The sequence below is a fragment of the Oenanthe melanoleuca genome, chromosome 18 (genome assembly GCF_029582105.1).
Source record: "Oenanthe melanoleuca isolate GR-GAL-2019-014 chromosome 18, OMel1.0, whole genome shotgun sequence".
NCBI lineage: Eukaryota > Metazoa > Chordata > Aves > Passeriformes > Muscicapidae > Oenanthe > Oenanthe melanoleuca.
In genome coordinates this window covers 9,826,522-9,845,328 of record NC_079351.1, presented here as the reverse complement: position 1 = coordinate 9,845,328, position 18,807 = coordinate 9,826,522, and the positions used below count along the sequence as shown (strand labels likewise).

The 18,807-nt window shown below is 55.4% G+C and overlaps 1 protein-coding gene across 9 annotated transcripts in view; it reads left to right on the top strand.

Moving 5' to 3' along the window:
• MYOCD (myocardin) overlaps window positions 1-18,807 on the top strand; it is a 229,778-nt gene extending 210,971 nt beyond the window's left edge. For 7 of the 9 annotated variants that reach the window (XM_056506171.1, XM_056506177.1, XM_056506174.1 and 4 more), the window contains 10 exons: window positions 2,214-2,289; window positions 4,529-4,690; window positions 8,458-8,633; window positions 10,058-10,183; window positions 10,687-10,952; window positions 11,301-11,454; window positions 12,517-13,458; window positions 16,319-16,432; window positions 17,295-17,352; window positions 17,958-18,807. In XM_056506171.1, coding sequence (XP_056362146.1) covers window positions 2,214-2,289; window positions 4,529-4,690; window positions 8,458-8,633; window positions 10,058-10,183; window positions 10,687-10,952; window positions 11,301-11,454; window positions 12,517-13,458; window positions 16,319-16,432; window positions 17,295-17,352; window positions 17,958-18,511 — 2,628 coding nt within the window. In that variant the 3' untranslated portion in view covers window positions 18,512-18,807. The remainder of the gene's footprint in view (window positions 1-2,213; window positions 2,290-4,528; window positions 4,691-8,457; window positions 8,634-10,057; window positions 10,184-10,686; window positions 10,953-11,300; window positions 11,455-12,516; window positions 13,459-16,318; window positions 16,433-17,294; window positions 17,353-17,957) is intronic. The other 2 variants (XM_056506176.1, XM_056506175.1) reach the window with 2 other exon arrangements.

Here is an 18,807-nt window from a genome sequence, read left to right as displayed (position 1 = left end):
CAGAACTCTTTTTTTTAGAACACTTTTAAAAGCTGTTTTGCATCCTGTGTCCCATCCTGTGTCTCACCTCTGGACTGACCAACCTCCCCTCCTTTTCCCCCCCTCACTGATCTCATCTCTGACTCAGAGGTGATGTCTGTAGCTGTCTGCCCAGCCCCTTCCATGGACCCTTTCAGATGCAGGGCACAGAACAGGGACAAGCTGACACCCTGTGCTGTGTCTCCCTTGCTGCTTAGGGCTTGTGGGTCAGCTGCTGATCACTGGATTCTCCAGAGCCTCTCATACTTTTCTCATGCATGGAGTAACTAATTTCTGCCTAAGGCCCTGTCCAGTGACCACTGCAGGAGTATCTCTGGTGTGTTAACTCTTCATCCACTGCATTGCTCAAATCAGCTGGCTTAGCTGTGGCTGTGACTGAACACAGCTCTTCCCAAATGTCCTTCTTGAAACTGTAGCACATGTATTCCATGTCATCAATGGTGCCAAATCATGGTGCACTCTAATCAGTTAGCCTTGAGTGATTTAGAATGAAGGAGTATGTCTTCTATCATTCAAGGCAATAATTAATATATTGACTAGCAGGAAAAATTGCTTTGTAAAAGGATTTGATTTATTCTTCTGTTTAGACTGAGCCATTTCCAATTCCTCTGGTGATCCATAGCTATGCTCCTTTTTTACATTATTCTTATCCAGACCAAATTTCTCTGGCTTGCATGTGAGAAAGCCATGGGAGATAATGTCAAAACATGCTTTGAGTCAAGCTGCATGATATTCATTGTTTATTCCTGTAACAGAAAACTGTCATTTCTCCATAGAAGGAATTTTGTTTGGTGTGATGTGATTTGTTCTTGATAAATCCATCCTGGCTGTTGCTCACCTCCTTGCTATCTTCAAAATTCATTTATACAGATTGTTTGATTACTTTGTCCAGTATCTTGCTGTCTGCTTTATAATTTCCTGATTGCTTCTTCCCATCTCTTTTAAATCTAGCAATTACTCTCCTTTGCCCAATTTCCTGGAAAGCCATAGATAGTTGCTATTACTCCAGCCTCATATGTCTCAAAATTGTTTGGGAACATTTAACTCCTCTGAGTACCCTCTAACCTGTTCTCCAACCTGCAACTGGGGTTTCTTCTCTTTTGTTGCTGAAGGTTCTTGGCTGAGCCACCTCTTTGATAAAAAGCCATTTATCTTTTTAGTGAGGATGGTTTTTAAAAGGCATTTAATCCTGTAGCCATCTCAGCAGTATGCACAATTATTTCTCCTGTTTATGGAACACAGGCAGCACTTTCCATTGCCTGATCCTGGCTGCAGAAGTCCTTATAAGATCTTTTTCTTATGATCCTGTACATTTTGTCCTGTGGATTTCCAATTTAGCTCCAGCTGCTTGTACTATTCTTTTATATTTATCCTTAAGATTTTAATCTCTTTGAACTATGTACAATTTTTTGTACCATTTCTTCTTGCAGCTCAGCTTAGCTAAGAGCTTGTCTAAGTTGAGCTCTAGCTTTTCTTCACCAGGAGATAAGCTTATATGTGTATTCTTGAGGTCATGTACCCTCAAGGCTGACTCTCTTGGCCCTTATGGATGGTGTTCCTGTACCTCTGTGTGCCTCTGTTCCTAAAGCCATGAGGGAGTTGGCACAAGGCTCCAGGACTGTTTCTATCACAAGCCCAGCTGCAGTGACTGCAAAGCAGATCTTCCCCACCTATATCACAGCTTGGGTGAGGAACCCCAGAGCAGAGGGGCTGCAAGGCTGCAGGAAGGTTGAGCCTCGTGGCTGACCTGGGCAGACAGTCTGAGTGGCTTCATGCCTTGTTCTGCCTGATACCTCAGCCTGGAGTGCTGAGCTTCCCACAGAAGCCACTGCTGCCAGGGCATTCTGGAGCATCTGTCAGAGGTGACGTGGTGTGCAGGCCCACCCCTCCCAGGGAATAGTCTCACCCTTCCTATGAGTTCTCATAACATTTCAGGCACCATGGTGATGGCAAAGGGCAGACAGTGGGTGCAGTGAACAGTCAGCAGCTACGTGCACGTTGTTCCCTTCTGAAGAACTTCTGCCCAAGTGTTTCAGTGATTAAAAATGTCATTTAGGAGCTCACTCAACCCAGCTTGTAATAAAGCCAAAGGAACTATGGGATGGCACAGGGGCAGGTGCTCTCAGTACATTATTGCTGCTCTAGCCAGGTAACCCTGTGTTTGTGTTCTGCAGACTGAAGATTATCTCAAGCACAAGATCAGAAGCAGGCCTGAGAGGTCAGACCTGGTCAATATGCACATTCTGCAAGGTAAGACTGCCTGAGCTTCTCCCACATACTCCTTGTGTCTCCTGCCCTGGGACTCGTGTTTCTCCTGCCCTTCTTGTGTTCCTTCAGGAATCTCATTGCCATCACTCTGTTCCAGCTGCTCGTGGGGGGCAGACTCAAATGGGACACCTTGTATGAAATTCTGTGAGACCTGGTGTTCAGGAAACAGAACATGCTTTTACTCCCTGACACAGTCCCAAGGCCACCCATTCTCTCCCTTCCCTGTCAGGAAGCAGTGTAGGATGCTCTAGGAACTGTGGAGTATAGAACAGCCATGAGAGAGAACTCTGTTATTGGACACCAGTGCCAGTGTCTCATCATTAAGAGATACCCAGGGAAGTTGTTGTCCAGGGCACTGAAATTCCTGTAGTAGGTCATTGTAACACCTTCCCAAAGCTGGACATATTTTGTGCTGCTATAATTCTGGATATTCTGTGTGACAGCCTGTGCAGTCAATGACCCAAGCAGAGCTGTACGAAAAGCCCTGCTGTTATCAGTCATGAGCCACAGCAGCTCTCTCCTCTCCCATCCTGGTGTTCCCTCTCAGCCAGAGAGCTGGCAGGGCTGTATCCCATCACAGACAGCAGAACACCACAGTGTCCCTCATTATCTCCAGAGATAACAAGATCCTTAGAGACAGAGAGGATGTGCAGCCTCCCTCCCTCCTTGAGTCCTGTCACTTGCCTGGAAGAAGCAGATCACTCTCTGGCAGCTGTGAATGCTGCCCTCTGCTCTCAGCATGGATGCAATCTGTATTTCTTTTTTCTTCTGGCAGGCAGGAGGGCTGAGCCTGGGTCCCATGCTGGATCAGTGTTGCTGCCTTGCAACCCTCAGATTTCCATCCTTAAAATAAAGCATCACCATTGTTTGTTCAGGAGATGGAAAGGGTCCTTGCCTTAGGTTAAATAATAGAAGCAATGTGGACTGGAGATGGGGGGCTGTTACCAGCCATGGAGGCAGCTGCAGTCCTTGGGCATGGACAGGGACAGGGCCAGCCAGGGGAGAGAGAGACTGCAGAGAGCAGAGAGTGCCTGGCTGTGCACTCAGCAAGATGCATGTGCTGCCCCACACCCCCCTCACCTGCAGCCTCTGCTCACACCTCTGTCTATCCTGCTCTGCATTTCAGAGCTGTGTATTGGCATATCCATTTTGTGGATTTGACTTACAAATCCATTTTGTCCACAGCTGGACCTAGAGGTGATTGTAACTGGCCAGGTGACACAGTTTGCATCATCCAAGTGCTTTACAGGCACCCCTTCTGTTCCAGTTCACCTCAAGGAGCTCATTTGTGTTCACTGGTCTGTATAATCTGAAGCAAGGAATGGCCCTAGACCAGCTCTCCTGACCTCCTGTAGAGAATTTCCATGGCATTAAGCCCTGTAGCTTGTATCCCCTACAGTATCTCTTCCAGAGAGTATCCAGACTTTGAAGATAGAACAATCTACATGCAGCTGTTCTTACTTTAGACCTTCCAAGGGTTTAGAAATGGTCTGGTTTAGAAATGGTCTGGTCTCCCTCACTACTCACTCCTGGTCCAAGAGAGGAGCCAGATAGCTTTGTTCAAGTAATCTGTCTAAGCTGCTATTCTTCTGTCATCCTTCAATAACTAGGATCTTCTCAGCTGGCTTTGGTAGGGCTGTAGCTTCCAGACCTACCTGCTTTTGCTCTGTTCCTCCCCAGCTAGTTTTTCCCTGAAGGCCTGGAGCACTGTAGTCATGGCACCTCCAAAAGCCCACAGCCCAAGACTCAGCATTTTTAATTCCAGTGTAAGCCATTTACTCCAGTTGTCAAGTGCTGAATGGTTCTATTCTCCAGCTGTTTCCCATCTGCACTAGCCCACAAGGGGCCAATGTGCTCCTGGCAGGCAGGAGCAGGAGACCCTTTGGCCCTTGTAAGTGGCAGTTTGCTCATGCAGTTTCCATCACAGATCACTCCTAGGCCTTGCACAGGATAGTCCAGCTGTAGGCTGGGTTTACAAGCCCAGGATGGTAGACAGAGACTTTTGTTTGGGAATGGACAAGCTGGGCCTGAGGCTCAGAGAAGGAGCCATGCCCCAAACCCCAGCAGCCCCACTCAGTCTAGCAGAGCAGCTCCTGCTGTGCTGAGCCATACTCAGCTATTGGCCACAGCCCCCAGAGGCTGTGCTGAAGGGCACCACCTTCTCACTGAGTGCTGTGCCCACAGGAACCCCTGGTCCTGATGCTTCTGTTTGGCCTTTCAGACTCAGCTGCAGAGGGGTCCATTCAGTCCACCCAAATGAAGCTGAAAAGAGCCCGACTGGCTGATGACCTCAATGAAAAGATTGCGCTCAGGCCGGGTCCTTTGGAGCTGGTGGAGAAGAATATTATTCCCGTGGACTCAGCTGTGAAAGAGGCCATAAAAGGTAGTGCCAGTGAATGTGTGTGTTGTGTGTGTGCATGGAGTGGGGTAGGGGCTGCTGAGGGGACCACAGTGACTGCAGGCAGTGACCCACCTGGATGTAAGAGCTGCATTTATTGCTTAAATGCCATTATTTTCACAGTAACCAGCCCAGTCCAGCACAGCTTGTGAGCACAGACCCTCATCTTAGAGCAGTGACACTGAAACATGCCCCATTGCTCAGCCACATTCCCCCAGAAAGAGCCTTCCTTCTTACACCCCTTCCCTCCCCAAGGCTTTGAGCACAGGAGTGATACTGTTGGAGTGAGGACACTCCTTCCTTCAGCATGGGAGAGAACCTGAGTGCACAGGTGTTGGTTGTGAGACCAGCCCAGATTCTCCCATGTGTGCCCTGCCAAGCTCTCACATCCCAGTAAATGGGGGTAGAGTGACCCTAGTTCAGTAAGGCTGTGGGTTCTTTTATTTTTTTACCAGTGGTGCTAGTGGTATGCAGGACCCAGCAGAGTAGGATGCTGCATCCCTGGGGTGTGGAGCACCCTTGGGGTGCTAAATTGCTGGAGAATATGAGCAGGACCCAGAGGGTACACTCCTACCAACCAGGACCCAGTACTTGCCTTATGCCTAAGCTTAGTTTTCCTCCATCACCTCCTCCCACCAGAGGAGGGAGGAAGAATCATCCACAATTACTTCCCCATTGCTGCTGCAGGGAAGCTGGTGTGGGAGTCAATACAGAGCAGAAAGGTGACTCAAATTTCACCAGGGCCCAGTGCCAGGACAGAGAGATCCAAAAGCAGAGAAAGGTGCAGGAAAGCCCTGCAGTGACAGGACAGCAACTGTTATTTTTGAAGTCTGGTGCTGTCTCCACATGTCCAAACTTGCACTCAAGTCTTCAATGAGGTACTGAGAGCTGCTCTGCCTCTGGAGCTGCTTGTTCTGTTGCTCACAGTTCCTTAATTAGTGGAATCATTTCCATTGGCATAATCCCATTTGAAGGGTCTGTTCTGGAGCTCAGAGCAAGCTGGGGACAATGGCAGGGCTTTGGGACAGAAGGGTCTTGGAGTGGCAGGAGAGATGCCAAAAATGAGAGTTGAAACAGGAAGCACTTTCGATTTTCATTTCATCTCAGAAACTATCTTAAATGACATGAAATATTCCAGGCTCAGACACTGCCCCAAAACTATTCCTGCACTTGCTTTGGGGGCTGTGAAATGCAGGCTGTGTATGCAGCTTCTCAGCCTGGCCCTGGAGCTGCTCTGTTCCCAGCGTGTCGCAGCCTTTCCCTTTGAAGGTGAAATGTTCCAGGACTCTGCCTGAAGAGGAATTTTTAAGGAGACTTCAAGTAAAATCTCTCTGGCTACTTACTAAAGGAGGGAACAGCAGGGGGAAAAAAAGTTTAAAAAAAACACCCCCCTTTATAAACATTTGATGCAGTGAGAGCATGACTTTATCCCCTGGAGCTGAGGTTTGGAGACTGGGAAAATGAGTTTGAATCTTGAATAGAGCATCTCTCCAGCTGCCTTGTCAAGAGCTCATGGTAAACAGAGATTTACTGGACCAAACTGTTAAAAACAAAAAGTCTGGCTTAAAAATGATTTGTTCAGTTTTAAATTTCTTCCTTTCACAATGTTCTTCTATCACATTGCTGGGGAAAAATGTGTCCTTGTAAGCCAGGGTGAAACACTCAGCACATTAGGGTCCAACATGAAGTTACTTGGTACCACGGGATGCCATGAGAAGGTGGTGCAGCTGCACCAGGAACACCAGCCCAGCCCTCAGGTTTCTGCAGAAGAAAGCCTCAAGTTGAAGCATCCTCAAGCTCATTTTTGGAGTCAGAGGCACCTTGTAGTACATATAGTTTGGGGCTGAACACAGAGCAGAGATGAGTACTGGCACTTCTGAACGTTAAGCCTTTTGTTTTTGCAATACCAGAAAGATGACAGGGTTTAAAATCATTTTACTTTAACCTTGGAATCTCAACTGTTTATACAGTGGAAAGTTCAGCTGACGTGTTCCTCTAATCACCTCCGGCAGGGTGAGCAGAAAGTGCCAGACCCCAACTGAAAGCCCAAACGTCCCAGTGACAGGAGGCCGCCAGTGCCCTGCATAGCTGAGCAGTGATACAAGAAACTTTTTTTACCAGGTCCTTGTCATCACTTTGTCCAATGCGCTCAAGAGGACAATACCCAGTGCATTAGAAACAGCCCGGAGCAAACACCATCCTGCCTGAGATTACAGCAGGGACACGGGATCGAGAAACAATATGCTCAGGCCGGGCTGGGTGAGAGCAGGACAGATAAGGGAAGCATTCCCCATTGGGACAGGCCTGCAGTATCGAGCAGCAGGATGCAGCACATTCCTGTCATGCTCTGGGCTGTCGCTGTGTCCTGAAGGTCCCTTGTGCTCCCAGCTTTGGCACCACTTCCCAACACACGCTGCCCTGCCAGCGCAGCAGGAGTCCTGCAGATCCACAAGTCCCCTTGCTTGGAGGCATTTTTTCCAAGAGGAGATGTTCACACTGGCCTGCAGGCATGGGAAGCAGCTGCCATGCAGCCCAGGTGGCCCATGCAATGGTGCAGTTCCTCAGGGATCTGTTTGGGTGCTGCCTCTGATGGAGAGGATGGAGAGGACACAGGCCCTCTTTCCAGGGACATATGAAGAGAGCAAGTTGAACAGGGCTGATCTCATTTGCCCAGCCCATGTCTGGGCAGCAGCTCAGGCAGGGAGCCAGGGCTCTGTCCTCGCCCACCCTGGCACCAGCAGCCGCAGGGAGTGGAGATAACCCTTATCTCTCAGATAGGGGCAGGGGTCAGAGCAGGAGGTGCGTGTCGTTGAGAAGGTGCACATTGCTAGACCAGCAGAGGGGACAGGTGGAAGCTCGTCCCCAGGCCCTTCCTATTTCCCCATTTGTCACCTCCCTATCAGCGTGCCAAGCTGCCTGACAAATGCCAGACATGAGCACGAGGAGATTACGAGTGTGGCCACGCTGCTCCTTCCTCTACCCCAACCTGCAGCTCTCCCAAGGCTCACATGAGACCTTTTTTTCTCAGCACTTTATTTATCACCAAACCTCGGGGTCAAACCCTTGCCCATCTGACTAGCAGATAAGGGTGCAGGAGCTGTGCAGGCAGAGCAGCCTGGGACTGTCAGGCAGGCAGCAGCAGTGGTTTGAACCATGTCCAGTGGGTGAAACCTGTGGACAGAGACAAGATGTGAGAGTCTCCGTGCACCTGCAGCCATGTCCACTCTTGCTGGCTCTTGTGCTGTGAGCAGATGGATCACACTCTGAGCTCATTTCAACCTCAGTCCTTCTGCTGAGGACAGAGTCCCATGCATGGTGTGGGTGTTCAGCCGGGGTGCTCAGCTGAAGGAGGGCGACTCGTGCCTGTCTCCCATCCCAGCCCAGTGGAGGGGCAGGACGGCAGAGCCCCTCCTGCGCCAGTCCCACCTGTCTGCACAAACCCTGCTGTGCTGGCCAGCCAGGCTCCTCAGATCCTCCCCTCTCTCTGTCCCAAAGAACATGGGCCATTGTCCCAGCTCCTCAGATCCTCCTCTCTCCCAAGGGACACAATCCATGGTCCTGGCTCCTCAGACCCCTCCTGTCTTCCTGTCCCAAGCTCCCCTGTCCATGGTTGGTCCCCCTGCTCTCCCCCAACCCCGGAGGTGTCCGATCCCCCCGCGTTCCCCTCACCCTCGGCCGGGCCCATCGCCCGAGCCCCCGACAAGGCTCAGCCCGTCCCTCAGGCTCTGACCGTCGCCTCTCTGCCCCCGCAGGCACCCAGGGCGCCTTTCCCCCGCAGACCGACGCCTTCGCCTTCGAGGAGGACAGCAGCAACGACGGGCTGTCCCCGGAGCGGCCCCGCAGCCGCGGCTCCCCGGGCCCCGCCGAGCCGGCCCCCGGCTCCAAGGCCCCGGAGCCGCCCCCCGCCAACCCTGCCGGGGCTCCGCAGGTAGGGCGAGCTGTCCTGGAGCCGGGGAGATGTGAGGGGACGGGGGAGACTGGTGGGGCGGGGGTGGCACAGGGAGGGGACACAGGGGGGATACGCGAGGACCCGGGCCCAGGGCAGGGATTCCTCTGCTGGACTCAGCACTGGTGAGGGCACACCCTGAGTGCTGAGTCCAGCTCTGGGCCCTCGGTTCCGGACGGATGTGGAGATGCTGCTGTGTGCCCAGAGAAGGGGGTGAGGGGTCTGGAACACGAGTGCTGTGAGGGGCTGAGGGAGCTGGGGATGTTTATCCTGGAGAAGAGGAGGCTCAGGGCAGAGCTCATCACTCTGCAAGGGGGGTCAGGCTCTGCTCCCAGGGAACAGGGACGGGACAGGAGGACACAGCCCTGAGCAGAACCAGGGGAGGTTCAGGTGGGACATCAGAAACACAGAAAGAGTGATTGAGCATTGCAATGGGCTGCCCAGGGAGGTGGGGGAGTCACCATCCCTGGAGCTGTGTGACAAAGGCTGGATGTGGCACTCAGGGCCATGGTTCAGCTGGCAAGGTGGTGTTGGGTCACAGGTTGGACTCAATGAGCTCAAAGGTCTTCTCCAGGCGGCTTAATTCTGGGATTCTGTGATTCTCTGTGATTCTCTGTGATTCTGTGATTCTGTGATTCTCTGTGATTCTCTGTGATTCTGTGATTTCTCTGTAATTCTCTGTTTCTCTGTGATTCTCTGTGACTCTCTGTAATTCTCTGTGATTTCTCTGTGATTTTCTGTTTCTCTGATTCTGTGACCCGCGGGGGGACCGCTCTGCGTGGTGCCGGCGCGTCCCCTGCCGGCCGGCGCGGGCACTGCAGCCCAGGGAGCGCCGGGCCGGGGAAATTGGGGGAACGGAGGGCCAGGGGAAACGGGGGGACTGGGGGGAAATTGGGGGAACGGGGGGCCAGGGGAAACGGGGGGACTGGGGGGAAATTGGGGGAACGGGGGGGCCAGGGGAAACGGGGGGACTGAGGGGAAACTGGGGGAATGTGGAGGCTGGGGGAACGGTCCACTGGAGTGGACTGAGGCACACTGGAGGGGCTGGGATGGACGGGGGGAAAAGGGAGGAACTGGGGCAGACTGGGGTGGGGGAAGACCAAAGGGATTGTGGCCAGGGGTCAGCTGGGAAGAGTGGGCTGGTCTGGGGGACGCTGGGGGATCAGTAGTGAGCAAGGATAGGCGGCTCAGGTGAGATTGGGAGGGCTGGAAAACCAAAGAGGACTAGGAAAGGGCTGGGATAGCCTAAGCATGTGGCTGGGACAGACACGAGGGGACTGGGATGCACTGAGGCATGTGAGGATTGGGATCAACATGGGGTGAGGAAATGGGGTACCAGGAGCCCCTGTCCAGGCTGGACAGCCCCTGGGTCCGGCCCCACAGCCCCTCTCGCCTCTCCCTTGCAGGACCGCCCCCCCAGTGCCGATGGGCACGCTCCGGACACTGCCCCGGGGCAGGGCAGCCAGTGCGACAGCCCCAAGCAGCCAGCGGGGCAGGAGAGCCCGACGCTGCCGGTGCCCTCGGCCGTCAAGGTAACGCTATCGCCTCTAGGCTGCCCGCGAGAGGAGCCAGCCCAGGCCATCCGAGCCTGAAGTGCCCGTGTGCTGCACCCAAAATGTGTGGGAGCTCTGGGTGTCTGCTCTTAACGGCTTTGGATAAACCAGGCAGACAACCTTGTGTCAAAAAGTAATTTAATTCATTGTGTAATGTACAAGATACAGCAATACACCTTGCTGGAGGCAATTGCTTGAGTCTTGCACTGAAAACATCCCCTGGGGCTGGGAGCAGGAGGAGATACAAGGCAAGGAGATAACTGGAGTACCTTCCAGGCAGGGAGGGTCATTCTCTATCTCATGTGCTCTCCAGCATGGCTCCCAGTGCCAAGGGAGCCCCCCACATCCAGGCTCAGCAGGTCTTGGAGCTGGAGTGTCAAGGTGCTAGCAGGTGGTGCCTTTGTTCTGTCCAGGGCTCTGAGGTCCCATGGGGATGACAAGAGCTCTCTCACACCTAATTCCTTTCCTTCTTGGCCCAACAGTCCAAATCATCCAGTGATAGCAAGAACCGTCACAAAAAGCCCAAAGACACCAAGCCCAAAGTGAAGAAGCTCAAGTACCACCAGTACATCCCTCCAGACCAGAAAGCAGAGAAGTCCCCTCCACCCATGGACTCTGCATATGCCAGACTGCTCCAGCAGCAGCAGCTCTTCCTTCAGCTCCAGATCCTCAGCCAGCAACAGCAGCAGCAGCAACAGCAGCAGCAGCAGCACTTCAACTACCCTGGGATGCACCAAGGACAGCTAAAGTGAGTGGCACTGTGCCAGCAGCAGGACTTAGTCCTGTCTCTCTCCAGACTTTCCCCTCTGTACCCATTTGTGCCAGAGCAGGGGAATAGAGGCACACCACTGAAACAGAAAAGCTTGGCAATGGCACAGGCTCCTTCCAAGCCATTCTGGCTTTGCATACTGGCTGAGGCACCTCTGACCTGCTGGTGGGACATCAGCAATCTCCTACAGCCCAGCCTGATTTTCCTTGGCCATCCTGAAGTCTCATACAGGAGACAGCAGACTCAAGGGAGCAGAGGGATAGGATGCTGGGCACAAAGACCCTGGGGGAACAGACAAATTACCCCAAATCTCCTTTGTTATTTCAGGCAATCAAATGAGCAAATGGTCAAAAGTTCAAATTCTTCATCAACTTCTGGCAACAACACCCCTCTTTCTCCAGTGAAAACCACCTTTTCAGGCCAGACTTGTGTCTCATCTATCAAGCCAGGCCCTCTGCCATCCAACCTGGATGATCTCAAAGTGAGTGCAAACTTTGTCACTGCAGGAGCAGAATGTCACAGCCTGAGTGTGCTGTGCTGCCTCTGAGTGTGTCAGGGGAGTGCCATAGGCTGGGAGGGGCCGTGTTACAGATCAGCACAGCTGAACCCCCGTGCTCTGACCCACCCAGGAGTACAGCACAGTGCCCTGGGGCAGGGCTTGGTCTCTGGGGGTGCTCTGAACATGAGGGCTTGCTGCTCTGCAGGTGGTGAGGGGTGCACTGCTCTAGCCTGTGTATCAGCAAAACAAAGGTGTGGCCTGGGGAGGTTGCAGGTTAGGGTAAAGGAGGACCTGAGCTGCTGCTCCTGCAGCTCCTGGCTCCATTCCTATGTGGTTTTATGGTGGACATCATGGATGCTCTGACAGACCAGCCAGAGGCCAGTAGGGCAGCATGGCCCCCCCTTAGTGACTCAGCTCCTCAGCCAGGCCAGCTCAGCTCTCTGCATGAGCAGTTAGCTCCTGCTACATGCACTGTTGTGAGCACCTCTCATAGGCAAGAAAGGGCATAGGGGAGAGTCCCTCATGTCAACTATTCTTTCATACTTTGCTAATGGAACCTCAGTCATGGGGAAGGCCAAATCCTGGGAGCAGAGACCTGGGGGTAGCCCAGAGGTGGAAACAGCATGAGTTTGCCCTAGCTCAGGTGCCTGAGCACAGAGCATGTGACTCCAAGGGGTCACAGTCTCTGAGCCATCAGCTGGCTCCTGGTATGTGTTAGAGTGCTCTGTTCATGAAGAAATATACAGTAGGAAGGGATTCCTGAGCTGCTGCCAAGGACCAGTCTGTTCATGGAGAGGAGTCACAGTTCTTGGAGGAAAGAGGAAGGTTTTCCTGTTAGAAAAGGTTGAGATTCTGCAGGATGTGCAGAGGTCAGGCCTGTGGATGGTGTCTCTAGTGACTGCAGGTGAGACAGGGAGCACATGGGAGGTCAGAGCTTTAAAGCTGGAAGCTGTGAGCCTGTCATCTGAGACTCCTTGTTAGAAGCACTGGGTTTCTAAAGGACTTACCTGCCCCTGAGACTGATCACGAGTTACTTTGTTCCAGGTGTCAGAGCTGAGGCAGCAGCTGCGAATACGAGGCCTGCCTGTGTCGGGCACCAAAACAGCGCTGATGGAGCGGCTGCGGCCCTTCCAGGAGTGCAGCAGCAGCACGGTGCCCAACTTCAGTGAGATCACCACCGTCACCTTCCCTGTCACTCCAACAAGCACCCTGTCCAGCTACCAGTCACAGTCCTCCAGCAGCATGCTATCAAACGGCTTCTATCACTTTGGCAGCACCAGCTCCACCCCGCCCATCTCGCCCGCCTCCTCTGACCTCTCTGTGAGCGGCTCTCTGCCCGACACCTTCAACGACGGGCCCATGGCCTCCCCACAGTTCCCTCTGCAGCCCTCGCCCGTTCATGGCAGTGCTGAGGAAAGCCTCATGAGCAGCATGAACGGAGGGAGCATCCAGCTGGAACTGGAAGGAATAGACACCGAGAAAGACAAGATGTTGGTGGAGAAGCAGAAGGTCATCAATGAACTGACGTGGAAGCTGCAGCAGGAGCAGAGGCAGGTGGAAGAGCTGAGGATGCAGCTCCAGAAGCGAAAGAGAAGCAATGGCCTTGAGGAGAAGCAGCAGCCTGCTCAGCATTTCTTTGGTGTCCCTATCAAACAAGAAAACACCGTGTCCAGCTGTCCATTTGCATCCAAACAAATGGCCCTGAAGGGCCAGGCCGGCAGCTCGGATAAGCCGAGTAACTGTGGAGTGCCGCAGGTGCCCCACATTGTAAATAGCCACTGCCTGGAGCCCGCGGGGCAGAGCACCATCACCTCCTCGACATTCCTGAGCCCGCAGTGCTCGCCCCAGCACTCTCCCCTGGGGGCTGCAAAGAGCCCCCAGCACATCAGCCTGCCGCCGTCCCCCAACAGCCACTACCTGCTGCCGGTGTCCCCCGAGGGCCGCAGCGGGTCCCCGCCGGGCAGCAGCTGCCTCCGCACAGCGCCGGTGAGTGCCAGCCGCACCCACAGCGGGGCCACAGCCACAGCGGGAACACACCCACAGCGGGAACACACCCACAGCGGGGCCACACCCACAGCGGGGCACACCCACATGGGGGACACACACCGGGGACACACCCACAGCGGGGCACACCCACAGGGGGGCACACCCACACTGGGGACACACCCACATGGGGGACACACCCACACCGGGGCCACACCCACAGCGGGAACACACCCACAGCGGGAACACACCCACATGGGGGACACACCCACACCGGGGACACACCCACACCGGGGACACACCCACACCGGGAACACACCCACATGAGGGACACACCCACATGGGGACACACCCACACTGAGGCCACACCCACATGGGGGACACACCTGCACTGGGAGCCTTTTGGGCTGCTGGCAGCAGGTGGGGCTGCCTGCAAGGGCAGAGAGTGTCACAGATGGACAGGGGCTGTAGGTGGATAGCACTGCAGGGTTTCTTCTGGGCAGCCCTACCACCGCAGCCTGCTGCCCTGGAGGGGCCACAGCACAGATCTCATGCCCCATGGTGCCCTGGCACAGCTCCTGCTGCCCTGAGGAAGCCCTGGCACAGCTCCCCTCCTCTCCAGGGACCCCAGGCACAGCTCTCTCTGCCCCTAGGTGAGCACTGGCAGAGCTGCCTGTGTCCTGGGAGAGTCCTGGCAGAGCATCCTCTGCCCTGTGGAGTCTGGCACAGTTCTCTCTGCCCTGGGGAGGCCTGGCACAGCTCTCTCTGCCCCTGGAGGAGTTCTGGCAAGTTCCCTCTTCCCTGGGGGAGCACTGGAATAGCTTCATCTACCCTAAAGGAGCCCAAACCCAGCTGCTCTCCCCTCAGGGGGAGTCCTGGCACAGCTTGCTCTGCCCCTGGAGGAGTTCTGGCACAGCTGCCCATGCCCCATGGAGCCCTGGCACAGCTCTGTACACAGCAGGAAGGCACCAGCATGGATCCCTCAGCTCCTGGGAGAGCCCTGGCACAGTTCCTACACCCCTGGGGGACCCTGCTGCAGGGCTGCAGGGCTTTCCAGCATCTTGCCAAGTCATTGTGGCTCCCAGCAGTGTGTCAGGGATTTTCACCACTGAGTTGGAGGAGAGCAGTTAGTCCAGAGAAGCCTTTTCTCGGGAAGCTGGAGCAGGGCTGGCAGTTGAGGTCTGCAGTCAGAGAGAGCTTGTGCCTCCCCAGCAGGCACCAGCCCAGCAGAGAGTTGTCCTCAGCAGCCACCACTCCTCACTCAGCCCCTTGGACAGGTAGGGATGGGGAGGAGGACAGGCTGCCAGCACACAACAGCACAAGGTTCTGCTGTTGTTCCACAGCCCCAGTTCATCCAGTGCCCTCCCAGGGCTCCCCAGGCAGCAGCAGCACCTTTCAGAGGCCTGTGCCATGCACAGGGGTGCAAGGTGTGCACACAGGGGTAGGGCAGGGGCAGGCTGGGTGTGCAGGACAGCCCACGCCAGAGCAGGGCCTCTCCCACCCACTGAGCTGCACTGGGGTGCAGCCCTGCACAGTGGCACAGAGTGGGGCTCAGGGCTGTGTCCAGAGCACACTGAGGTGGGTATCTGGGCAGTTGGCAAACAGCACAGCCAGTGGGGTGGGAAAGGACAGCAGTTTAGGGTGAGAGGGGCAGAGACAGAGCTGCCAGTGGAATGGGCATGGAGGGCAATGGGGTTGGGGTGAGGCAGGCAGTGGGGCTGCTGCAGGGGTGAGGAGGGAACACTGGTTTGGGTGAGCTGGGCAATGGGCAGCAGAGCAGGGGATGCAGGGGGTGAACCTGGCACTGGGGCTGTGGGGGTGATCTGGGGCACTGGGGCAGTGGGCAGTGGGACACAGTGCTGGGAAGTGATGCACAGAGAGGCAGCAGGGCTGCTCTGGGCAGTTGGGGCTCTGGGCAGTGGTCAGTGAGGCTCAGGAGGGAGCAGCAGCACCACAGGGGCATCTCCAGCTGCTCCCTCACTGCCCAAGGGCAAGGGTGCACAGAGGGGATGGTCCATTGTGTCCTGCAGCTCATCCCAACTCCAGCACCTCCCATCCTGGACATTCCTCTGCTGCCTGCAAGGGACCCCCAGGGGTGAGGGTCCTTCTTCAGCAAGAACTCTTCCTTTGTGCCCAGCACTGCAGTGCTGTTTCCTATGAGCCAGGGGTAGTCCAACTACCCTCCACAGAAAGGTGGCCAGGGTGTGCATGGCCTGGCAGAGTGACCTCACTGCTGCCCTGAATCCACTCTTGGATCCAGCCCACCTGGAAGGACAATCCCCTGGTGCTGGTTTTTGTGGGACAAGGCCATGGCCAGGCAGTGGGGAAGGACACACAAGGGCCCAGAGGTGATGGGGACAGCAGCTGACAGGCACTGTGCTTCAAATGCCATCCATCCTAGAAGGGGAACCTGGCAATAAGTTGGCAAACACATGCAGGTGTTTGGCACAGGCAGAAATTTCCCTTTTGAGTGGCCTTCCCTGGCCAGAGCTCTGTGAGATGCCCCCTGGGGACTGGCTGGGGGTGGCTGGGGAAGTGCCTCATCACTGGCCAAGCACAGCTGACCACCAGCAGCACCTCTGTCTTCCCTTTGTCCTGCATGTCCACAGCTGGCTGAGCACCAGGCTGTCCTGTGACACTGTCTGTGTCCTGGCAGTGAGGAGAGGCCAGCCTGGCCCTGGGGCTCAGCTAGGTCAGGGAGCTGGTTTACCTGCCTCTATCCTGCTCAAAGCCAGGCATTTTGTCTGAGTTCATCTGACCCACAAAACTGTCCCTTTCCCTGGCACCACACCAAGCTCAGCAGGGATGAGAGCAGGGCCTCCTGCCGTGCATTGACTCCATTTCCCTGTATCTCCCCATGCAGATGGCTGTGCAGTCAGGCCAAAAGTTTTCTATTTCATCCCCAAGTTTTTGTAAGTCAAGCCCAGCCCTGTCAGAGGTAAAGCAGCCTCCACCCTATGAGGATGCAATGAAGCAGGTAACTGCATGGTTTTTGTTTTCTACAGGGCTGGGGCTGCCCATGATGTCTTTTTGCAGTCTGTGGGATGCAGCTGCAGGAGTTCCAGCTTGTGCTGGGGTCCCTGGGTAGGACAGGCCTGTTTCCATGAGGAATGAGCTTTTGTGAAGGGTTAGCTGCCACAAAAGAGTAAGACACTGTGCTGGGCAGCCCTGAGTCCCCTGGGTGCCAGTGTGCTCTCTTTGAGTGCTCAGTGCTGTGTGAGTCAGACCTTGAGCATTCCCAGGTCACCAGGAAACCTCATCCTGCTCTGTGCCATCTGCCCCCTGAGCCCCCTGGAGTTCTCTTCCTGGAGGGAGGACTGGCCACAGCCCAGGAACACCTTCCTTCCCATCAGAGTCTGGGAGCAGCTCAGTGCTGGGTCTGCTGGTGCCTTTAGGAAAGTGGAGTGATGCTGTTGGCAGGGTGCAAACGGGCTTATGGCAGCGTGCAGGAGATCTTGCAGGTTCTGGTCAGGGAGAGGAGGGAGACTGGGCAGTGCAGGGAGCAGGGAGGGCAGGGAGGCACATGCCAGTGTGAGGTGCTGGAGCCAAAATGTTGGTTAGTCCTGGGGCAGGGCAGGCTGTGGTGGCCACTGAGCAGAGGGCTGGCAGCAGGGAAGGGTGCTTTGCTCCCTGGATCCACCGTGATTGTGCCATGTCCCTGCAGTGCCCTGAATGCTGCTGCCAGCCCCATGTTGGTATGGCCTCTCTTCTGTGTGGGAAGAAGCCATTTGTGGGGTCTAGAACCATCTTTTTTGGGGTCTAGAGCCATCCACCTGGCTTGTGGCTGGAGGGACTGTCCTCCTAATGCCCTCTACTCTCCTCTTTGTCGTTTGCTGCAGCAGATGACACGAAGTCAGCAGATGGATGAGCTCCTGGACGTGCTGATTGAGAGTGGAGGTATGCTCTGCTGCCCTCTTCCCTCTGGGGCTTCCCCCACAGGCCAGCATCACTCTGTGGGGCTCAGTGCATTCTGTGCACCCAGCAGAGCTGCCTGGGCCGAGTGCAGCTTTCCCCTGCCCTCCCTGTGCCAGCAGCCACTGAGATTGAACCCAAAAGCATATTGGCCCTCCCAGAACCTGCTCCTGCGTGTGCCACCCCCAAGGGGTGGTCTGGGCTCGGCAGAGAGGAGGGACAGCAGGGCAGGAGCCCCTGCACAGCACTGCCAGCCCCCTCCCCACACACAGCCCCCAGTGCCCCCCATTCCCAGGGCTGCCAGTGCCATCTCCCACACAGAGCACTGCTGCTGCCCTCTCCTGTGCAAAGTGCTGCCCGTGCCCGTCCCCAGCCCCCTGGGGACAGCTGCCAGTGCTTGTGCCCTAGGGGCCGTGTCCAAACCCGGATCTGGGTCAGAAAGCAGCAATGTGGAGGCTCTCCGCAGTGCCGATGGGCTGGGTGGGGAGCACGTCCCCATCGCGATGGCCACAGCTGGAGGGCTGGGTGTGCCCCTGCCCAGCGCTGGTGGGCACCGCCGGAGCACCTAAATCCCTCTCTTTTGTTGCCAGAAATCCCGGCCAATGCCAAGGAAGATCGGTCCTGCCTGCAGAAAGTGCCTCAGATCCTGGTGTCCGCAGGGAGCTCCGGTGCCTCTGTGGCCAAGGGCTCCGCCCCGTTCGAGCCGGTGCCCTTCGAGCACTGCCCGGGCGGCAGCGAGGCGCACCTGGAGGTGCTGCTCAATGCGCACAGCCCCCTGGGCAGGGTCAGCGAGATGGCCCTGCTGAAGATGGGCGGAGAGGAGCCGCACTTCGAAGGGATGATGGACGGGTTCTCCGGCAAAGCCGCCGATGAACTGCTCAACTCCCAGGAGATTTTACAGACTCCCCTGTCGCCCATGGAAACCCAGCTGTCCCCTTCCCCTGCCGAAGGCTCCGGTTTACAAATGAGTTTCACTGAGTCTCCGTGGGAAACAATGGAGTGGCTGGACCTCACCCCCCCCAGCTCGGCCACCGGCTTCAGCTCGCTCACCCCCGCGGGCCCCAGCATCTTCAACATCGATTTCCTGGATGTTGCCGACCTCAACCTGAACACCAGCATGGACCTGCACCTGCAGCAGTGGTGAGGGGACGTGCAGGGCAGGGTGCTGTGAGCCTGCAGCAGGCAATACAGTGTTCCTGTCGTGCCAGAGAAATGCAGGGCTAATGTGCCTCATCCAGGGGAAACTGGAGTCATTTTTCCAGCGTATAAACTTGTTTGAATTTCCAGTCACTGAAAATTGACAGCACAACTCTGGTACTTTGGTTTTCCTCCATTGACACAACCCCACAGAGGACACCAGTGCCTGAAACAACACTTCCTTTGATTGACAAGAACTTCCATTTTCTTTCTTTCATCTTCCCCTCCCGCCCCCCCCTACCC